General features: G+C 35.5%; 1 protein-coding gene across 1 annotated transcript; it reads left to right on the top strand.

The window, feature by feature from the left end:
- The first annotated feature begins 353 nt into the window (after window positions 1–353).
- On the top strand, window positions 354–20,608 carry LOC129254839 (E3 ubiquitin-protein ligase RNFT2-like). Its single transcript, XM_064109225.1, has 9 exons — window positions 354–472; window positions 3,807–4,241; window positions 4,985–5,061; window positions 5,837–5,937; window positions 10,760–10,913; window positions 11,516–11,662; window positions 12,529–12,594; window positions 15,058–15,159; window positions 16,804–20,608. The coding sequence occupies exons 2-9, from the start codon at window positions 3,872–3,874 to the stop codon at window positions 16,933–16,935; spliced, it is 1,149 nt and encodes a 382-aa protein (XP_063965295.1). The 5' UTR covers window positions 354–472; window positions 3,807–3,871; the 3' UTR covers window positions 16,936–20,608.
- Window positions 20,609–20,850: the final 242 nt, after the last annotated feature.

Below are 20,850 nucleotides of genomic sequence, written 5' to 3'. Positions count from 1 at the left end.
CTTCGGCTTGTTTAGCATCTGCATTCAGATATTTAGTGCATTGAGATGTGAGGACAAACAGAATATCTGTTCAAAAAGGGTCTGAATTTAAGAACTAAACCAATGCAAAATAATGCACTGCTATTGAGTTTTGCACTAGCGCTAGTCTATATATCAGACCAATCTAAACTCATAAATTCTGACATTTTCACCCATTTTTTCACTGTTCCTGCAGCCAGATTTTTTGGAGCATACCCCATTTTTAATTCTTATACATAAACAAAGGTCTGGAGAAAAAATCATGCTTTTGTCCACTGTGTCCACAAGTAGGGTGTTTTTTACGCTAACAGACCGGACTAATAAGGTTATATGATGATATGACGTCATCATTGTGACTTTCGCAATTCGTCTGTACTATAGCTGTATGATATGTTCGCTATGAGACAAGCTAGCTTGCCTTTGCCTTCGTCATAACATAAGTAGATCGTAACTTGTAAGTGATTTTTATTGTATTTGTCTATTCTTCTGGTTGAAAATAGTCATATTGGATGTATCTTCATAACAATGAATCTGGGGGATTAGATGATATAGGAATTTGATTTGTTCAGGTCCTGATTCGTGAATAATATCATTAATGAAATCTAGCTTAGTAGCTAGATTAGATTTCCCGCAAATCCTGTATAACTCAGCCCCACACGCTGTTATTTGAGTTGGGCCCTAGATCTAACTTTTTTTAGTCGGAAAGTGAGCGTCCAACTAGCCAGGCGGCTTTTTCAGAGTAAAAATCATTTACTAACGTAGGCTTACTCTAAACGAAGCCAGGGAGTCCTTCCTATTCATCTGCGTGTACCGCAAAAAACCCTGAATGAAACTTTCGCCCCCGAGATTTCTACTTTCCTTCTAAAGTCAGTAAAGACAAAGTATACTAACCTCGCACGTTGTGTGACTGTGAGTGCGAAAGATCTAGCTCTAAAAATCATGTACATGGGTAGACCAAAAGCTTCGGTCTCTGTTATGTTGGTTGTTCAGCTGAACTCCGTTGGCTTCACTCACCAAATACAGAGACCGAAGTTCTAGCGCGAACTGTACAGGGGACTCAATGGCCATATGTTTATGTACTTAAGATCGGATAAAACGGGGAAGTGAATTTGCGCGACACCCGAGGTAAGTCACTGTTTTTGTTCCTTTTAACTTGATTTTTCTCAGTTTTTTGGCAATCGATGCCAAGAGGGAATATTAATTTGCATTTTGGTCGCGTGAATTTTCAAAATTTTTACTCATTAAAGACAAAAATTGAAGAGCCCCGACGGGGGGATTTTGCATTGCAAGTCCCCTAATGGTGGCTGCACGCTAGCGAGCCGTCTGTGTATGAGGAGAAATAAAAAATAAAAAAAATGTTAAAAAACTCCTCGAAACAGACGGCTGCCAGCTGTCTAGTACATGGGTAGACAGGAATAACCGTCGTTTCTGGGGATTTATTCAACAATTTCTGATATTTTACTGTAATCCCCATTTACCGATCGTAGGGTGTACGTGTGGGCTCGCATGTGTTCTCATTCCCTCCCTTTTGTCAATTCACAGTCCAAAGTTTGATGTAATTTTACACATCGAATTTACAATCTAAGGATGTATAACCAACAAACTTTTAAAACTTGATATTTCATTATCAAAATACTTTAAACGATATAGATGAAAAGGCATTAAAATTATACTTTACCGATGTTTAATTGGGTTGAACACGATAAAAATGGTCAAAATGGCAGCCAAACTATGAAATATTTACAAACGAACGGAGAGGGCGTCAACAATCACGAATGTGATATCGATATTGCTTTCGATATTATACGATCTGCTCCTTATACGATACGATACACTACACGAAGATAGACGATACTAGTTATAATCGCGATATATCGAGACATTAAAAACTTAATAACGATAATGACGTCATTCAAGATGGCAACTTGCAAGAAAAACCGTCAGGTCAGGTGAAAATGTCTTAGATGACAGATTTCTCAATCATCCAGAGGATTTTTTTCAATAACTCCGGCCCAAGGTATGCAATTACTTAAGTTATTTATATTTCCCTGATAATAGAAACCATGAAACTTTTAAATTTGCTTAAAAAACAGTTTTAAATCGCGATCTATAAAACGCTACTTCACTATACGTTGGCTGTAGGTACGGGCCCCCATCCTCTTCAGTCTATGTATTGGTCAGTGAGCCAACGCAGTTCAGCGGAACAACCAAAATACAGAGACTGAAGCTTTTGGTCTAGTACATGGGATAAAACTTCATTTCCGACATTTCTACGACTACGCTCTTGTTGTTATTTTTAAACAAGAATTCATCAAAAAAATGAAAAAATATTGTGAAAAGATGGAAGAGACTTGCCCGATGTTTACGCCGCCATCTTGTTTCTTATTGTACTTCCCCAACGTTACGGACGCGAGCGTCACCTCAAGTGATGTTTGTGCAGGCTCCACTTAGCCAGGAGGCTCCTAGAGAGTAAAAATCATTTACTAACGTATGCTTACCCTCCACGTAGCCAGGGATTGCATCCCATTCATGTGCATGTTCCGCGAAAAAAACTGAAACTTTTGCCCCCAAGTCAGATTTCTAGTCTAATTCTAAATTATCTAGCCCTAAAATCATGTAGATCTAAATGGGATACAACTTCATTTCCAACATTTCTACGATATTGATTTCATTTTTAAACAAGAATTCATTAGAAAAACAAGAATATTATGAAAAGACGGGAAACTTGCTCGATGTTTACGCCGCCATCTTGTTCTCATTGTTCTTCGCCAACGTTTGGCGAAGACCAATATAAGATGAAGAAACAAGATGGCTGTTGAGTTGGGTATAGCTAGTCAAAAAAAATACTGTAAGTAACGGTGTATTAACCGCACCTTTTTCTCGGCGGGATATAAGCAAAAGTCGGGGGTGCGGTTTATCCACGGTGACAGGTCTGAGCCCGCCCGCGTAACCCCTCCCGAACATGTAAGAAGTCTGCCAGTTCACAACACATCGAGTGGCCAGGCGTAGCCGCCCAGGGCAATGTCGTTTAGAGGGGTATGAGCCGCGGGTAATGGGAAGCGATTATTACGATCTTAATCAAATAGTGTCCATAACAAATGCACCCACCTTCATGACACTAATTTCGACTTTATTCTCGATTCAAAGCAGCGAAGTTCCCTGGCTAAGTTCAAAGAGACGCCAAGCATTCTCGGTAATAATTTGTCACAGCTAAGCAAGAGCCGAGAGCTAGCTTGCGTTGTATTGTGGTTTTAGTGCGACTTAAGCTGGCGCTATTCATTTTAAGCCCTCAAAGTCCCGTTTCGCGCCAGCTTATTTTTTTCTTTCCTGTTTGCTTTTCATAAGATACCATGTACACCGTGCACCACGTATGAGTGTACACTGTGACTGTGAGGTGAGTGAGTGTGTAAGTGGCCAATATTGTCGGGACCTTTCTTTCTTGCTAACATTTGTAGATGAATTGATCAAGAACAGCAGATTTCCGCATACCGGTAATCTCTTTGAATACTTTGAAATCTTTAACTTAGTTTTTGTTTCTTCGTACCTCAAATATGCATGTAAATGTGAGAAGGATTTTTTTTTTTTTTTTTTTTTAGTCCAAAGTTGGGGGTGCGGTTAATACACGGGTGCGGTTAATACACCGTTACTTACGGTAAATGAATGAAAATAAAACAAAACAGCATTTGATTTTGAGACAAGATGTAAAGTTTGATGCTTGGAATCTGACCTATCTAAATGGATTACTATCAGATTCTGAGAAGATTTGTCTCTGCTTATAATATCAACAGGTACCAGTTAGACATGTGAAGGGTAAGTCTTGGGAGCCTCGTCACTATCCAAGATATCTGTTGCAATGGCAGTCAATAGTATACGAAATCAGTTCAACCACGCCATTCAGAACATGATCCCAGGCCTTCAGACAATGGACGCACCTCCAGAGGTAGAGACACCAGATGGACATTCACATCGGGATGCCATTGTCATCAACATGCCAGACTCTGAAGGAAGGTTCCCCTCTTCCCGAGGAGGTGGAAGCAGAAGAGGAGGAGGAGGAGGGAGTGCATCAGTGGGAGACACAGAGACAGAAGGAGACCAGGAACAGAATAGAGGGAGAGGTCCCTTAAATGATACAAATCTTACCAATTACTTGTCAGAAGGGATCGCTGAACTCCTTCTTTTTGTGCTTATCTTGGCATGCAAATTGGCATATGATCACAGATTAGGTAAGAATCCACTCACACGCATTGTGAGGTTAGTATACTAACCTCGCACCATGAATCACGTGTGGCAGTGGATTTCTAACTAGTGGGTCGCGCGTGCTGCGATCCCACTTCTGGTGTCCACAACACACGACTTCTATGGCTTGATTTTTCTGTGCGCGGCGGCATGTAATGAATCCTTGAGTGGTAAGAATCTAAGGCTTGTTTAGATGTGACAAACGTCCCCATTTCAGTAAAGGAGAATATTTTGAGCCTTATTCATGATACAACCTTGGAAATTATTGTGAATTCAGGAATAAATTACAATAGTTATTTGCTCTTTATCATAAAATAGTAATATTACTGTCATATGTTTGTTTTATGTCCATATAAAGTGGTATGAAATGTTGTAAAGAGTAGTGGAAAGTTATTTATTATTATTTTAGGGGGTATTTATTCTCATACTCCATGATTCAAAACGTATTCTTTGCAAGGAATTAGGATCTGCCTAAGTTAAGGATTTAATATTCAGTAAAACTATAACAAATATTGGTCTACATATATATATGTTTTTTAGTCATTTGCCATATCACAGACTGGACTTGAAGATAAGTGATGTTAAAGAGCACACATGAGGCCACCTGGTTTTCAGAATAGACAAATTGTTTACACTAATAGAGATCTACTAGCTCTCAATGGTATGACACAGATTTTTTTTTAATCCCATGGGCTTGTGCTTTTATCAATAAACATATATATCTTTACAGGGCTGACAGTATTCCTTGGTCTAATTGGGACATTTGTTCATCATAGCAGTAGTGTCAAGAGAGAAATTGAATTAAAGGTATGTTGAAATAGATGTTATCAAATTGGAGTTGTGCCAAATCATTTGACTTTATTTACATTTTTCATCCTTGGTCATTCTACTGAAGTCCAGTTTATTTAAGGCCATGGTCAAAGTTACAGGGAAGCCTAATACTTCAAAGTTTCATTTACATCCTATGTTTCCTATCTATACCTGGCTCTTTCCTTCTGATTTAATGATGAAGAGAACTATTTCAGTAATTATCCCCAGCTAGTTATGTATGATTCAAGTGCCAAATGAGCTGACAAATTGATCTTGACCTGCTTGGAAAGTATGTTACATTTGTATCTGTTAAGTGAAATACTGGCAGCTATTAAAAGGTGTAATTTTCATTTTAGCATGTATATTAAACGAAAAAAAATTCTTGGGAACATTATTTCTAGGATCATGTAATCAGAATTCAGAAATGATATGTTCTTTGCTGTTTAGTTGACATTTTGTGCATTTTTCCTGGTTTTCCAGATTTGTCACATTTGTATCTTTTGGTAATCTATATCTCTCCTATATTATTAATCATCACAGATTTTTTTTAATAATTTCAATGAGACTTTCCATGAGATGTTGTTTGAAGGATTTAATTTGTTTTTGGTTGTCAATCTTGATGGTTTAATAGGTCTCTGAGGTTTTGCTGAAATGATCATGGTGTATATTTGTTCAGTTTGGTGGTGTGGGGGCTAAGTGCTGTGCAGTGTACAATGGTGAGGTAAACAAAGACTTCATTTCTTTGCTTCCAATTTTCTTTACATCATTATAGGAGAAAAGGAAGGTTTTGTCTGTAGTCATGCGGTTGGGATTACTATTAGTTAACATCATCTTTATTTACTACGTCCTGGAAGAACAACAACTTTATAAATGGTAAGTTCAGTGCTATCCATTGATTTTGTGTAAAAATTTAGTATGTATAGAATTTAAAGGGATGGTCCGGGCTGATTTTATTTATATCTAAATACCTAGAGTAGAATTCACTGAGCAAATTGCCGAAAATTTCATCGAAATCGGATAACAAATAATAAAGTTATTGAAGTTTAAAATTTAGCAATATTTTGTGAAAAAAGTAATGTTGTAACCCGCAAGTGAAAACCCGAACCGTACCGTCCCGTATAATCCAATAATTTGCAAGCGGGACCCGCTGACCCGTCGGGTTTTAACCCGCAAGTAAATTTATCTTTGAAAAATGAAAATTATTTCTGCAATCCCCACACTATACAGGCTCAAATCACGAAAATATATGCCAACTACTAACCTAGCCTAGAGTGAATTTACTTACAATTTGCAAATTCGCCTTTTATTCCGGAGAGAAAATGTTTTTGGGGTTACTTTGTACCCGAAATGGGTTGGCTCTGATCTCGTAATCGAAAGCATTGCGCAATTAAATCCTCGGATCGGAGCCGCAGCTCAGCGCGCGCTAGCTACATGTAGCCCAGGCTGCCCAGCAAATTCGATGTTCAGTTTCCCGTCGCCCGCCCGCGTTATGAAATTTGGACCGCGTTTAAAAATCAAATTCTGAAAATAATTCATTATTTTACTATTTTGACATAGATCTAGATTCAGAACTGATATAAGACATTAATATAAGCTTTTCAGTCACAATTACTTGTATATCATGTAAATACCTGTAATTCTTTTCTTGTTTTTTTCTTGTGAATGGAATGACACTGCATGCTCAACCACACCTCGAGCGATGTTCGTGCAGGCTCCACTCAACTTCACTTCTGCTACACTACGCTCTACCTACCCGATGTAGCGGTAGTGAAGTGGAGTGGAGCCTGCACGAACATCGCTCGAGGTTTGGTCGAGCTACCTCAATAAATCCCATAGTCTAGTAACCTCGCATTGGTGAGTTGTCATACGGCATATCAGACAAAAAAATCATCAAACAAAACTCAATCTGTTTTACAAGGCCGACGGGAGGCTCACGCACGTACGCATTGGCGCTTGTACTAGCTAGCCAGTCTGAGCTCTGTCTCTCTGCCAGAGCTCTGGGGGACAATTCGCTCTGTAAAGGCCTCAATGATGGTGATTTTATGTTTCAGACAGAGTTTATATTTCTGGAATATTATTCAAAACTGCCAATAAAGTTAGATGATTTCTTCATTGTCATGTATATTTAAGTTATTAATGAGTTCATTCTCACCAAATTTAGACTCCCCCATAGAGAAATGCAATTTTCGTGGAGATCTGTGTTTTCAAAGAACATCAGGAAAAGGGCCTTTATTACATGGCCAAGTACTGGAATTAGATGGAGTAGAAATTAGATATTGAATTCATTTATATCCAAGTTCAACTCATAGTCACACCCATACAAACACACCCACATCCAAGATTCTAAGCATGAAAAAAATAACTTTAAAATCATGCAATATTAAACAATAAGTAATAATTAATTTAATAAGTGAACAGGGATTCCTCAAAATACAAAAACGTAGCATTTGAAAAGAGCCCCCGAAATGAAAAAAGTAGCCTCCAAAACGGTAGAAATGGAGACCCTGGAATATTATAAAAAATGAAAATGGAACCCCCGAAAAAAAATGATTGATTTGCTCCCTGGCTTCAAGACAGTTCCACAGAATAAACGTGCATTCAAAGGTTACAAAAGGTCAAACTTTCATCTTCTGGAAAATAATGAATAATGAAATCCTCATTATGAGCTGGAAAAAATGGGAAGGGAAACTCGACATCGAGTTTCATTGGCCTATGCGATTGCTTTTGACTAGATCGACTACTGTGCTGCGCTGCACTGGCGCGCGCTCCTTCTTCGAAAGAGCAACTGATGTATTTATGTCGAACTGTCTCAGTCCTGTTCACTGTTCACAAGACAAAAATACACCAGCATTTTTTTAAAAGGAAATATCTACGTCTCTAAAAGAATCCGCCACGTAAGAAGCACATGATCCTAACTCAATTTTCATTGTTAATGTTTTTATTATGCGTCGTTACTTCTCCCTTTTTTTTCGCATGACGGTCTGCGGGTTTGAGAATGAACTCGGCCCGGCCCGCAACCCGCGATCGGGGGCATACCGGCAAGTTAACCCGTACCGCAACGGGTGCGGGTTACAACATTAGAAAAAAGTCATCATGAATATTTATTAGGTGGGCTGATGATGTCACATCCCCACTTTCCGTTTTCTTATGTTATTACATAAAATCATATTTCTTTTATTATTTCATACTTGCCTGAACATTGTGTCTCCTTTATAATGAAATAAGTTGCAGCAATAAATATCTAATGCACTAAATCTGTTGTCAATCCAATTTTTCTAGTTCTTGGAGGAAAACATTTGAATAAACCTAATTTCATATAATAAAATACAAAAGAACAAGTGGGGATGTGACATCATCAGCCCACCTAATGAATATTAATGATGACTGTTTTCACAAAATATTGCTAAACTTTACAATTCAATAACTTTGTTATCCGATTTTGATGAAATTTTCGGCATTTTGCTCAGTGAATTCTACTCTATTTATTAAGCTATAAATACTTTCAGCCTGAACCATCCCTTTAAATATGATTGCATCATTGTCTGTCTATTTCTCTCTGTCCGTTTACAATTTTCTTCAATTTTTTTGAAATTTCTTCCTCTCATTCTTCCTTCTATTCCCTCTCCCTCTCTCGTTCTTTATTGCATGAATGACCCATACATACAAGACCTCTGTAACCTTTGAAATTTGATCTTATGACCCAAAAACCTAATCAGATTATCCTCACTCTAATATGAATACATTAGCCAGTATGAAGTCAGTCCCTTGAACAGTCCTTCTATTATGACAATAATATATTTTTCATTTATATGGCCTCATTGACCTCCTCACTACCAAACCTAGGTCTGATTTGAAGTGGTCAGTTCAATGATTCCCCCAAACCGGTGGACCCATGAAATAAAGATTAAGAAATATATTAGAAAATAGAAATGCAAAGTGTCAATGACTTTAAAGTTATCCATTTTCAGAAGCAAATTTCCTAAAAGTTTCAACTGATATCCAGGCTCATTTAAGTATCTGGCATTATTGAAATACAATTATCGTGCAAGACTCTATTTTCTTGCTTGAAATCATTGTCCCATAATGTTACAATATCCTTGCATTCTAGGTTGGCACACACTGCCATATTTATTAACAACTACTACGATTATTTGCTCCTGAGTCCTAGTCCCAAGATTAGACAATAATTTCATCGGAGCAATCAGTGGCAAACTGGCCATGCCTATTCATTATAGTACAATGTGTTACAGGCAAATAAATTCAAGCAAGAATATAATTTATAAATACTGTCTGATCTCATAACTGTAATCCCACATAGTTTATTAAAGTTTGAAAATTAATTTAACATGAAAACATTGATACAAATATGGAAATGTAGTTTTTTAAATGGTTGAGTTTAATGTCAGTCTCACTGGTGTGCACCGATGGAAAAAAACATGACTAATGCTTACTCCAAACTAATTGGATTGTTTTCTCTCTTCTCTGCATACTTGAATAAATTTGAAGTCAATCCTTTTAATATTTCTGTAGTTATTGTGAGAAAGAAATGGGACAGATTAACGGTCAACTTGAAACATTAATGTTTCCGCAGGGGCGGAGCCATTTGCTGGTGTAGGGTCTCTGATAAAAGAATATTTATAAATGACATCATTGCATTCTCCATTATACAGTGCATATCAAAAAAAAGTTTACACTTAGAAAAAATCCTATAAAACTATACATTTGTAATATCCTGAAGATTTTTCCACATTTTAACATTGGTACAGATCCATTCAAGCAAATGACGATAAAACTGTCGAAAAAATATTTCCGCTTGAGTGAGCACCACTTACTTTTGAAAAGTTAGTGAAAAATGATTTGCGCAGAACTTTGTAATAGTTATGTAAATAAAAGTAGACCTTAATCATGAAGAACACGTGGAATTTAGCTAACAAAATTGATTTGAAGATATCTTTTACCTTTTTAAACTTGTTTCCTTGCCCAAAACACTTCAAAGAGTGCATTGTGCCTCAACCCACTCCCCCACACACCGAGGCGATTGTGACGATATTTGATTTACACTGAGCTGTGATTTACATGAAATGGCTTAGGCTTGATTTTCATTTGTTAATCATTGTCAAGCTTGGGAAAAGTGTAGAGAAACAAGTATTAAATGAAATATGAAATGTAAACCCACTTTAAGTAATAAAAACTTAGTAACAAAATGCTAGAGATGTCTGATATATACTTTTGTTCAGATTCAATTATGTCCTCAGATCCAGCTGGCACAAAAAGAGAAAAAGGTTGTGCATACTAAGTGGTGAAATTTCAATTTGGGTGGCAAAATTGTTACAAAATGCTAGAATGTATCCATTTTATTTCAATTGACTAAAAGTGCAAGGAAAATGTATGAGAAATGTTTCGCAGGGTAAGTTTGATTTCGCCCTTTCCACTTGACACAACGTGAAAACTAGCATTTCTGCAAGCTTTACAAAAATGGACAGTACTCACTCAAGTGTAACATTCTGTCAAAACTTTTACTTTCATTGGATAGATGAGACCCAAACCCAAGATTAAATGTGAAAAAAATACCCACATGTTTCCAGGGCTTTTTCAAAGTGTAAACTTTTTTCGATGCGCACTGTATATTATGTGTAGAACCATACTTCTTATTATAAGTCAAGCACATCTTAATTCTTTTTGTTTTTGTTTACAGTCTTATTTTCCTACCACCAAATATCGCAGTGATGACATTGTGGGCTGTGTTATGGTGCATTGGAATCACTGATTTTGTCATTAAGTATTCTACATTGATGCTTAAGTGTCTGGTTACCTTACTTCCTGGATCAGTCCTCAGCTTCAAGAAAAGAGTAAGTTGGTAATTATGTTGGCTTCAGTCTTACAATAATATGTGATTGATGCATGAAAACTCTATGGAATGCCATCAATTATGTTTTAAGATGATGATGTACATGTCACATGTATGATTACCTATTTTATTTCATTTATTTTTTTATGCAACATCATAACTTGAAAGTGCATGCAAGTCTTTTGCAACAAAAAGTTATTCGTTTTAACAATCAACTTTTCAAATTTCAATTAAAACACAGTTAAATGCATATTTTTACATGTAATTGCACATTCCATTTATTCCCATTCAATTCTTGCAAAATACTTTAAGAATTATAAAGAAAAGAAAGCCAAATTATGGAAAGTTAAAATTTCATTATATTTTTTATGTTTGATTGCAAAGTTTACCCTTGAAATAACTCTTTTGACTGCACTTTCTTACAAGATGTCATGAAATTTATCTAAACAATGAAAAGGAATACTTGCAAAATTTACCAAAATGTTTTGGAAAAAATTTTGTACATAGGTACCTACTTGCATCTAGAGTATAGAGTGAAATAGAGTTTACTATTTTAAATGTGTCATAATTAATGCACTGAAGTTATAAATGTTTGTCTTTCAGGGTAAAATCTACCGTGCTTTGGAGGAAATATCTCAGACGTACCGACTTCTTCCACCATTCCCGGTCTGGCTGTCCTACTTCTCAGACTACAGTGATTCTCATTGGATAATTAGCTACTTCTTAACATTTGCTTATGTAATACTGAAAGTAAGTAGAATTTGAGGTATGTCTTGTAAACACAAAGTAACTTTAAATTGCTGTTCAAAATCTTTGTTTCAATAAAGGGTTTCATTAACATAACCTCCCATCAAATAATTTAGATTGAAAGTGTGCATTTTTATTTTCTTGGGTAATAAAATTGAGTCATGAGATGTTTGAATGTGATGTCTCCACTAAACAAGGCAGTGCTGCATTCATTGTATAATACACACACACACACACACATATATATACACACTGTTTCAGACACACATAGGCAGGAAGTCTGTAAAATTTTGCCTTGGTATTGAGAAAGAAATGTGATCACGGCTCATCTTTTCATCAGTTACTTGGAAGGTTTCAGATATCACTACCATTTCCTGATTGATTGTGAAATTCACAAACTGGTATGCAGTTTGACAATTTTAGTGAAATATACAATGTACATCAGCACAATTAGGAAATCATCAAGAAATCAACAAGAAGTTATTTTGTATAAAGCAAAAGAGAAAGCAATTGACAAACTTACAAGCATTCTCTCACATGCTTTGTCTGTAGTCGTTTTTATCTGTCATGAGCTACTTTGTAAACTCAAATTTGGACTTACTAGTAAACAGAATTTGTATTTGCAATTATTGAATCTAAAATATTTAAAGCTATTCTGAACTTTCTGTGTCATTCCTCATTGCTCAACTATGCGCTAATATTTCATTTCTTAATTGAACACTCAAATTAGGATTATGTTAATATGAAGTACTACTTTTCTCTCTCTCCCTTTCTTGGTAATAAAAAACAGTTTAAAAGATGAGAAGGTCATATGTGGAATAATTTCATCAATGAATGAATGTAATTCTTATTTTATTTGTCCATTTCAGGCTTTTACAGTGTACAGAAAACAGAAAGATTTAAGAAAATCTTTACAAGAAGTTTTTATTGATGTGGTAAGTGCATACTTATTTTTTCTCTTTCAAATTTCCAGTAGTTTGAGATAGTTTGAGATAGTAATCATATATCAAGCTCCGTCTCTAGTTACAAATATTATGTCATCTCCTGTTTAAAGTACCAAAGTGAACAGACTTAAACAAAAAAATAATAATAAAGTGCACACATATTAACCAAGAATGTGTACAAGCATTTTCATTTACTTGGATGTAGGATGAAAGAGCACTGCTGCTGGAATGCCTTGCTCACAGGCATAAGTGCCTTGGCCGTGGATTGAACCCCTGACTTTGATGTCTCTTGTCAGGCACCTTAGACACCTTGGCCATGGCACCTCTATGAAGTGAACAGACTTGGCCAATATCCATTCTTGTGATTCCTGATATTGAACCTAGTAGTGCCAGCCCCTAGATTTTAATGATTTTAGAGCTAGGCCATTTTCTGTAGGGCATATTTCTATATTAGAACACAAATGGACAAATTGAAATAGGGCAGAAAGATTTCAATGGTCAGTGACCATCACCTTGGTAGCTTTAGATTAATTTAGTCTCTGTTCTCATATATAAATATATATATATATTAAAAGCCGCACGTTTGAAAGCGGCCTCAACAAAGATCTGTCTTGGCTCAACGCATTCACATTCTATAGATAATCATATCTTTCTCCTCTTTGCCTTAATTTCCTTAATTCAGCTATCATGTTTAATATGATCTCTCTGTGCAATGTGCAGTGTCTGCGGTCTCAGCTAGACACTCTTATTATTACGAAATCTTTTTATTGTTACGAAACTTAAATCATACTCTTTTATTATTACGTAACCAAAAGCACGCAATATACATTCATAACAGCATTTTGCGCACCTAGCAGCAGTTACCCTAGTCCCGCTGAGATCGCGCACTCTTTAATAAAAACAATTGTCATTTAAACTTGTCACAATTCACGAATCTTCCCTAAAGAAGGTAGATGTCTACCGAAAATTTGGAAATTGAATAAAAGAATTTGTTGGCATTGCAAAAATCGCATTACTCATGAATTTGTTTCGCATTTCTGATGTCTTATTATTGCCAATACTTGGAAAACCAAGATATAAATACACTCGGCAAAAAAAGTTCCTGGACACTTATAAAATTTGAAATATTCCATATAGATATTTGATTAAAGGCAAATTTATGTATGTCAACATGACCAGACAATATTCCTCTTCCAGTATGACATGACATTTTCATGTGAACAGTCATGCATGGGTGGTTAAATGCTTTAAACAATAGCAATGTCAGTAAAAGAAAATTGGAAGAAATAGCTAATGATCATGGCCATCCTGTAGGCATACATTCAACAATTTCAACAGGTGGTTATCATTTGAATTGAATGCTTAGGGATGCATCATGAGATGCATAATGAGATGGATCATTTGGACACTCACTTTCAAGATGAAGTTTTCCAACCAAGAGCGTGCAAGAGCAATAGGAATATTGCAGTCTGGGCAGTCATTTAGACAATTGGCACGATATTTCCAAGTTTCACCAACAACAATTTCAAATTTGAATCAGCGGTATTTGGCTACTGATGAAGTTAGAGACCGCCCTAGGAGTGGTCGACCTAGAGCCACCACCCCTGCAGAAGATAGGAGGATAAGGATAATTTTCTTTTGCTTTATTTATGCAAAGATACTGAAATTTGACATTTTTTTCATCGACTAACTTTGACTTAAAATTCCAGTGGAATAGTGATGCATCCAAGGTAGATAACTTTCTCTTCACTTTTAGAGTGGTATTTGACTTTAAGTTTGCTTTCATCGTTTAATGGATATTTATGCCACACAAACTTTCACAACTGAAAGAATGACTGATCGTTTTCTTGCAATTTTCTTTTACTGACATTGCGATTGTTTAATGCCTGTAACCAGCCATGCACTGACTGATCCATTTCTTGCAATTTTCTTTTACTGACATTGCTATTGTTTAAAGCATTTAACCACCCATGAATGACTGTTCACATAAAAATGTCAGGTCATACTGGAAGAGCAATATTGTCTGGTCATGTTGACATACAATAATTTGCCTTTAATCAAATATCTATATGGAATATTTTCACTTTTATAAGTGTCCAGGAACTTTTTTTGCCAAGTGTATATATCTTTCTACATCTGCATTTGAGCCGAGTTTTTTTGTCTTCTTTCAATGTTCGAAATGGGCCTTAACGCTCTACCTTCGACTTAACGTCTAAATGTGTATTATAACGGAATAAACCCATTCATAGGCTTCTTCACCCTTTCGTAGGATGTATGCATATATATATATATGGAGAGAGAGAGAGAGAGAGCATTAGTGTTATTGATTGTACTGTTATTCTTCAACCTGCTGTCTTCAGTCTTGGGAAAAGTACTTGAATACAATATATTTATTCTGTGATGTACAGTACGTGCAGATCTCATTTCCCAAAATACCATTAATCTCTCCCTTAGCAATATGGAATGGCGCCCTCACAAGACCAGATCCGTAGAGTCGGTGAGGCATGTCCAATATGTCAAGATGATTTTCAAGATCCAATCCAGCTGGCTTGCAAGGTGAATATTAAAAGTCTAGCACATTTATTTCATTTGTGATTTTTTTTTTCATTGTGTTTCAATTGCCTAGACTAAGTTTGAATGTATTTTAGAATAAGTTAGCATATAAAACAAAAGGGATAAAATAGAAAACACACCTGTTTGGAAAAATTGGAATATGGTACTAGATCTGCAATTGATGTTAAAATTCCTGCAAATGCTTTCTGACTTTGGTAGGTAATAATATTATTATTATTATTTATTTCGGCAATGAAAAGTATAAGAAATTGGTACAGTGTAGTACAACACATAATAAACATAACAGAGTATAGATTGAGCACCCACTGGACTGCCAGGGTCAAATAAAGTTAACTGAATTACTGTAGTCAATAAAGACCATTTGACCGTATCCAGTGGGTGCTTACATAAAACAGAAGCGGATAAAAGAGTGAGTATGAGCAAAAAGGTTTAAGATCAATTATAATAGAATAACATAGGTCTACTTGATATCACTTCATCTTAACTTAGAATATCAATATTAATGAATTTAAATTTATAAATAAAATTGTCGTTACGAAAATGTAAAAATAACAAGGATAACAGCCACGATAACAGAATCCTGTAAGTTAATTATAAGTATACCTTAATTATCCCATAATCACAATAACATGACCAAGGAGAACCATCCACTACCACGGGGGTATTTTGCCAATACTACTCAGCACATCGACTTACAAACTCGGCACAGCAACAGACAGTATCCTCCGCGGCCGGGTCCACGAATTATAGATATATCACAAAACGTCAAAGAAAACAACGACTATATGAACTGTGATCTTCAACGTAAAAAAGGATCTAAGACTATAAAATGGTCATTACTTATTTGCAATTATTACAACTATTACAAAATTAGCTGTTTAAATAAATAATAAACTCCTGCAAAGATGAATATGGTCATTCATTACTGGGTAAGCATAAAATTGTTCCTTAGCTCATTCGTCCATGAAATAAGTGAGTTAACAACCACCCCAGAGCGCAAACTTATCAGCAATTCATCCCAGTAACAGGGAAAAAAATTGATAGCTGATGGGTGAAGTCGATTTGTTCGCGCTTGGAGGTGGTTGAACTTCACGACCTCCAAATGCCGACTGTTAATCACAACGGAACATCCAACTGCATCACAACGTACAATACCATACAAAGCCTTGACAACATAAATTAGTAGTGAAAATTTCCTCCTTGATTCCAATGTTTGCCAGTTGAGTTTTAGTAATCTGTCATGATAGGACATTTCTTGCCTTCTTTGTTTAAGTATTATGCGGGTGGCTTGTCTCTGAACATTTTCGACCTTTTGGGATAGATATTTCGTATGCAAGTGCCAAGCTGGTTGACCGTACTCAAGAATCAGAAGAACAATTGTTTTGAACAAGGAGAATACGGAAGAATGATATTGTCATTGAATGTATTTCTTTACAAACTATGCCCACTTGAATCAGTTGTACAATCTCATTTTCACCATTCATTTTTTAACTAATATGATATCATCTGTTGATAATATCTGACAATTAATTCAGATTTGAAGGTGTTTTTTTTCAAAGATTTATCAAATCGATTTCATAGATTTGATCTTGATATAAGATTGTTATATTTGTTGTTTCTGTACAGCATATTTTCTGTGAGAACTGTGTGTCCATGTGGTTTGATCGAGAGCAGACCTGTCCAATGTGCCGGGCTCAGATCGCAGCATCACCTATCTGGAAAGACGGCTCGACCGCTATGTCAGTACAACTCTTTTGAGATCCAGGCCCATCGTGATTGCTGACCCAGGAATGTTAGATATCAGCAACATGAATAACATCAATGTTTTCACATGAGAAGTGGTTTGAAGTCATTGTGAATGATTGAACAATTTGAAGGAATCATTGAATGTGAAAGACCACAAAGGATAGAGAAGTACATTGACTGAGACTGGTTTTGTACCTCGAGGACATGAGTATACCTCATGAAAGGCAAGGGGTGGTATGCAAGTAATGAAAAGATCTTGCAGATCAGGCTTTGCTGATAGTGTGGAAGATTGACCTGTATGCAATGGTTGAAGAATTACAGGCATTGTTAGGAGTAAGCGAGCTATCTATGAACAGTTTGAGAAATGTTTTATTCACAGGATCATTCTGCGTCTTTTTCCATTCAGTTTCTTCATGAATTGATTAATTGATTTGACAGTTTTGCCAATTTGAGGATCATTCATTGATTGGACTGTAATCATTTAGAAATGCTGAATAAAACCACTTGTTAGTGAATACTCCGACATTGCAGTTTTGACAAAGAAAAACGTGAGAGACATTTCTACTGATCTAATGAACGAATGCCACTTAGAGAATAAACTGATACTGAATGACTGTATGAAGGATGCTTCATCTAAAGAGTGAAAGATTTTGTCAGTTCCTGAATTTTCCAAAGTAATGATGAAGTGTGCATAATTACAAAACAGTAAATCAGATATAAAAAGTCCCAAGCTATGAAGTGCAAGTGATGGATGCAATTCATTTATAACTAACATAGATGAGTACTTGATAAACAATTTGTTCAGAAAAAAACATCAACAAGAAATTTCTTTTTCTGTGTTAATGGAAAAAGAAATCACTGTGTACATTCCTTCAGTGGGTTTTTATTTAGATAAGCACCCCTCAGAATATATGGTACTGTAGACTACATATGGTTAATAACCTCATGAATTCTAAAAAATATATATATATTATGTGTTAAAACACATCAAATGTAGTGACATATTGATCCTTCCATTTTGACTAGCACATAAGTATTTTCAACTAAATGTATTAATGTTTCATACATTTCATACGTTAGTTCTTTTACTGGCCTTTTAAAAAAGATATGTTCAAAGTTAGACGTCAGTCCTTGACAAACCAGGTTAAATAGATTGATCAATTGTAACTATTCTCTGTTACAGGTAATGTTATATATTATATATATTGTTTATTTCCCAAATATGTGTATTTATCATGAAAAGATATATTTTGGACTTAGAAATGCATTGCACACTTATATTGTTTCTAATTATTTTCTGCCTTGTTATTGGTGTAGTGTTTTCTTTGATTGACACTTCACAAAGGTGTAGAGATAAGGCAGCCACATTATTGACATCTTTCATTTACCTTTCACTGAAATATTTGAAATAAACCAACAAAATAAATGCAATTGGTTTAGTAAAATGCCATAGAAATAAAATCATAGATTTTAAAAGGAGGGCAGCTCTCAAAAATGAAATATTAAGTCTCACTCTCGTAAGACTATTTCTATTTTGAAATAAATAATATACATGTAGGCCCTCCCTCCCCCAAGAAAAAAGAGGCATGTGCTTAATATGATAAACAGGGGTGGTATTCTGGAACACTCATAAATTTTGTCATTTTCGTCCGAGATGTGACACTGCTATGATTGTCACAAATCGGTATTCTGAACACAAGTCTTTTCCCTGTCTTATCTCTTTAAGTCCCCGCCCATATTTTCAGAAGCAAACCAATCAAAATCACCATTAGATCCCAGTGGGAGCCCTTCTAACCAATAAGAAGGCCTGGGTGGCACGTGGGAGTATCCTCATCACAGTAGCTGGCATCGCGCAACTGCACGTATATTGATGCGCTTAATTGCAAAGAGAGACAGAGCTGTGAGGAAATTTTAGGAGACAGAGAGAAAAAAAAGGACTTGATTTGTAGGGCCTAACTAATTGTAGCTTGACAAAAATATTTTTGAAAATGGTCATGGATGATGAATGAAACTAACACCACAATCTAATCTTAATAATCATTTTGCCTCCGACGAAGATTCTGCTAGGATCGAAAGCTTAGGCCCCTTTTTTACTTTCTTAATAATCATTGTGTGCTTGACATTTAGTCAGCAAGGTATCGGGGTTTTTGGTACCAAAAGATGTGGCAAAATTTTGACTGCTAGACTTGTCATATCTTTTGCTTGTATATTGGGATTATGCACATTTAAGAACCGCATATTTTTGGTGCGTGCTAAAGAGAAGAGACAAAATTTATGACAAAAGTTATGACATCCACCAGAATACCGATTTCGTCATATTTCTGAGAAAAGACAAAATATGGAGAAAAGACAATGTTCAGAATACCATCCCAGGATCAAATTCAAGATGTGATATCTTTTTTAACCAGACATGTATTGTATGTTTGGGTCTGAAGAGGAATTTTTTGTTAAAAAAACAGTAAGCTTTCATGTTATGCAATGATATGTATTACTGGAGATTCTGGGGAATGGCTTTTGACCGCAACAACAACAAAGAAACAGTACAATTTTTTGTTAAAAAGGAGCAACAGTAGGCATGACTGCATACTTAGAAAACAAGCAAGCTATTCATTTTGGGCTTTTCTAAAATATAACATTGTCTTTTGTTATATTCTTCCAAAATATCATATGTGAGATGGCTCTCACAAATACAGAGACTTTCATGATTTGATTTATTTGGTATACCGACGAGAAGTGGTAAATGATGGGAGGAGGTTTCGGTTACTTAAAAGTACTTTTTTAAAAATAAAAATGATACCGTTTTCTTTTAGGTTGATATTTTACCAGTGATTGATATGTCAAAGATCCTGAAAGTAGTGATAGGAGATTTATGTTTTTCATTACCAAGCACTAGTCAATACCCTGAAGTGTCATCACACTTGTGAACATTGTACAGGTTTAATCTTTATAATCTTTGTTTAAAGTTATAACAATGTGTTTCCTTAAGATGCTCATTTCACTTTGTTCTGATTTTAAAAATTTTCATTTTGGTTCTGAGAAATAGGCTAAACATAAGGCTTATCGAGTGAAATACCAGTCAAAAAGGTTCAAAGTACCATGCCTACAAAAACCTATTTTAAAACTTTGAAGATGTAAACTAAAGTTTGAAAACGAATGGGGGTTGGTTTCATTGACCACATGTATACAGCAAATCTGTACCACAACACAATACTCTGGATGAACCCTACATGACATATGTACTGTGTGTGCAATATGTATAGTATAGGAAATAATACTTTGTGCATAGGTGTTACATACAGCCAACAGATATTTTGAATGTGAGAAAACTGGGCATGAGCTAAATGCATCTCAGAGACGGGTAACAAAACCAGGCTTATAAATCATTATTTGTGTCTGAATTATAGTTTTTCTTCGAACAGTATATTATGTTTTGTTTTAGGGTTTTTTTAATGACAAAATACAAGCACTCATACACATGTTTCATCTTTGTTTGGGGATTTTTTTAATTGGCTGCTTACTAAGTGCAACGGTTCCTTTAAATATCATTTTGCAAAGAATCCATGGTGAAGTTTTCAAATTTAATATTTTGAGGCTTATTTATTTTCAAGTTGTGAATGAACTTATGTTCAAATGCAGCAAATGTTTACAAAGATAGAATTAAATTTAACTGCTGTTTGTTCATGTATACCATCGAGTCATTTTCATTTGTTTTGTTTTACATTTCTTACGTTTATTATTACATTTTTACAAGTCCAACTACATTCATTCTTCACCGGGCTCTCTTAAAATGCTCACTTTACATTACATTCAACTAGCCTGAAAGTTAGGAGTAATTTTGGGTGTGATACTAGATCCATAATACTGATTATATTCATTTTTATTCAAACCACCTATATGCATGTACATGTAGCTGGTATAAAAAATGTT

This window comes from Lytechinus pictus, chromosome 2 (genome assembly GCF_037042905.1).
Source record: "Lytechinus pictus isolate F3 Inbred chromosome 2, Lp3.0, whole genome shotgun sequence".
NCBI lineage: Eukaryota > Metazoa > Echinodermata > Echinoidea > Temnopleuroida > Toxopneustidae > Lytechinus > Lytechinus pictus.
This window is presented reverse-complemented; position numbering and strand designations above follow the sequence as displayed.